We start from the raw sequence: 2,605 nt of genomic DNA, 5'->3' as shown, positions 1-2,605 counted from the left end.
TGGCTAAAGTCATTAGTAAGTTTTAGCCAAAATTCACTAATGATCATATAGTGTCCAAATTTTAAAATTTTTGACACGGTTAGAGTCAAGAGAGTCTAGTAATATATTGGTGTTATTGTTGAGTGAATATGATAGACTTAAATCTAATAGTGAGCTAAGCCAAAATTATGCTAAGTTGTTTAAATTTCATAAATCAATAACATGCTATCTAAGTTGTGGAATTAAAGTTTGAGGGTATGGTGAGACTTAGAAGGCTTGTAAGAGAATATTGATTTTAATTTGGATTAATTTGGATGCGTCTAAAATAATAAATGAATTTTTATCAAAACTTACTTATAACTTAGACATATTAAATTCGATCAAAATTAAGATTTTGAAACTCTTTTGAGTGTACACCATACCTCCAATCTTGATTCATCTCATATTTAATGCATTATAAGGTTTTAAAATATTTAATTATTTTTAGAGAGAAATAATACTTGTAACCTGATTTTTTAAAAGATTTTAAATATGTTTCAATGACTTAGATGTACTATTATGTGTACAGAGGGAAGAATAGTTTAGAAAAGAGATGCTTAATTTGATAAATTAAAAATCAAATACTTGATTTAGTAAAACGCCAAAAGGGGTAACTTCCTCAATTTACACCATATAAATCACCAAGATAAATACATACAGAATCATCACCAGGAGATTCCATACCTTCTCTCCATGTCCCCTTACTTTTCCTTCCACCACCACCACCACCACCACCACCACCTCCTCCTCCTCCTCCTCCTCCTTATAAATCCCCTTCATTGTCGAAGGGACTCTTACCCTTCTCTTCCTTCCCTCTGCCACTCTGTTTTCATCCTTGTTCAACTATGTTTTATTCTTCCTTTTAGCTTCATCCCTCCAAATTTTCACATGCAGCTCCTTTTCCTCCTAGTGTTCCTCATCCATGTCGCCTATTCTAAGTGAGCTCTTCCTCTCCGGGTGCATGCTAAGCTCCACACTGAGGCGCAGAACTCAAATGGCTCAATCCTTCTCCGTCGTTTTCCTCTATTGGTTCTATGTTTTCTCGTAAACTTCTTCTCCTTTCACTCCCCTTGTTCCCCTTCCCTTTGCTAAAAAGAAACTTCTCCTAGATTTATAGCGCTCGTAGTCAGCTGTGTATGTGTTCTAAATAAAGATCGACTCTGTTTTGTCTCTTCGGCACACGAATCGCCCTGAAACATCGCTCAAGTTTAGATTTTGATGATTGTAGCTCGGATGGCTTGTGAAAGTGTAACTTCGTCTGGGTCGACGAGCCAAACCGTGACTCCCAGTTTGACGACGTCAGAGGAGGAGCTCCGGGCGCTGATCGAGCAGAGGAAGCTCCGGCGGATGCTGTCGAACAGGGAGTCGGCGCGGCGGTCGCGCATGCGGAAGCAGAAGCACATGCAGGATCTGACGGCGCAGGTGGGGCGGTTGAGGAAGGAGAACCACCAGATCCTGATGGCGCTCGAAGCCACCGCGCAGCTCTGCGCCGGCTTCGTGGCGGAGAACACCGTGCTCAGGGCGAAGGCCGTGGAGCTCAGCGCCAGGCTCAAGTCCCTCAACGAGATCGCTTACTGCTACTTGATGGAAATGGAAGGGGGAAGCTCAATGGCAGCGAACCAGATGGGCAATAATGGCGGCTGCTACTGCCCTGCCATCCTGTGAGCTTTGCTCGTTTGCTTCAGGTGTTGCTGCTCGCTGTTCCAATGTGTGTTAAGGAGAGTAATGAAGGTCTAATTTTGATTAAGGAGGTAGTAGAAAAGCAGGACCGCAAGGTGCCAACTAAGTGTGATTTTGAAGTGATTAAGTGACTAATAATAATTAGTAATTACTGAAACGCATGCAAGCTTAATTTAGGCTTTAGCAACTCCAGTTGGTAAAGTGATTTGTGGTTTGATTAATTGCGTATCATTCTATATTCTGCTCCATTTTCGAATCAGATTCTTTGCAAGATAATCGACTGGTCCTCTTTCCAAATTGTGACTTATATGATATATTTATGTAAAAGGTGAAATTCATCATTCTAACAGTTCTATATGATCTATATGATCGATCTTATAATCATCTGTAAAAAAATAAATAAAGAAGTTATAGTTAGCTAAAGCTAGGAAAATAAAACCGTGGGCGTCCTGTTCTTGCCCTGGATTAAGTCGTACAAAACTGAAAAGGTCGACTGCTAGCTCTGAGTTTGCAGTAAGGAAAGAAAATGCTGAGTGTGGTTCAATTTAATTTTCTAAAAAACCAGTCGCTAGTCTGAGGTACCATTGCCATTGCCATTTTTTGTCTCGGATGCAGTTCAGCAGGGCCGGTCCTGGGCATGTAGGTGCCCTGGGCGAAATGATAAAATGTGCCCCATCTTATCAATTAATTTATAAGGTAACTAAATTATATAGACTCAAAAAGGAACAACAATAACAATTGATTAAGTTATATTTCAATCATCTAAAAACAAGTACAACTAATAAACACATTAGCCTATTCCTACGAGGTCATACTAGGATCAGGTATTCATACCTGATCAAGTATATATACATAACAAAACAATGTAATAACTTCCATCTTAGATAGTTGCCTGGTGTCCAACCTC

The 2,605-nt window shown here is 39.8% G+C and overlaps 1 protein-coding gene across 1 annotated transcript; it reads left to right on the top strand.

Moving 5' to 3' along the window:
- The first annotated feature begins 828 nt into the window (after positions 1–828).
- On the top strand, positions 829–1,880 carry LOC141835141 (bZIP transcription factor 44-like). The gene has a single exon (XM_074722568.1). It carries the CDS (start codon positions 1,237–1,239, stop codon positions 1,681–1,683), a length of 447 nt encoding a protein of 148 aa, XP_074578669.1. The 5' UTR covers positions 829–1,236; the 3' UTR covers positions 1,684–1,880.
- Positions 1,881–2,605: the final 725 nt, after the last annotated feature.

Source organism: Curcuma longa, chromosome 9 (assembly GCF_044706935.1).
Source record: "Curcuma longa cultivar G26 ecotype Majalengka, Jawa Barat chromosome 9, ITB_CL_G26_1.1, whole genome shotgun sequence".
NCBI classification, from domain to species: domain Eukaryota; kingdom Viridiplantae; phylum Streptophyta; class Magnoliopsida; order Zingiberales; family Zingiberaceae; genus Curcuma; species Curcuma longa.
Note: the sequence above shows the minus strand (reverse complement) of the source record. Positions and strands in the feature narration are given on the sequence as shown.

Excerpts from the sequence above, each read along its gene's own strand:
- LOC141835141 (XM_074722568.1), top strand. The coding sequence starts at position 1,237 with ATGATTGTAGCTCGGATGGCTTGTGAAAGTGTAACTTCGTCTGGGTCG.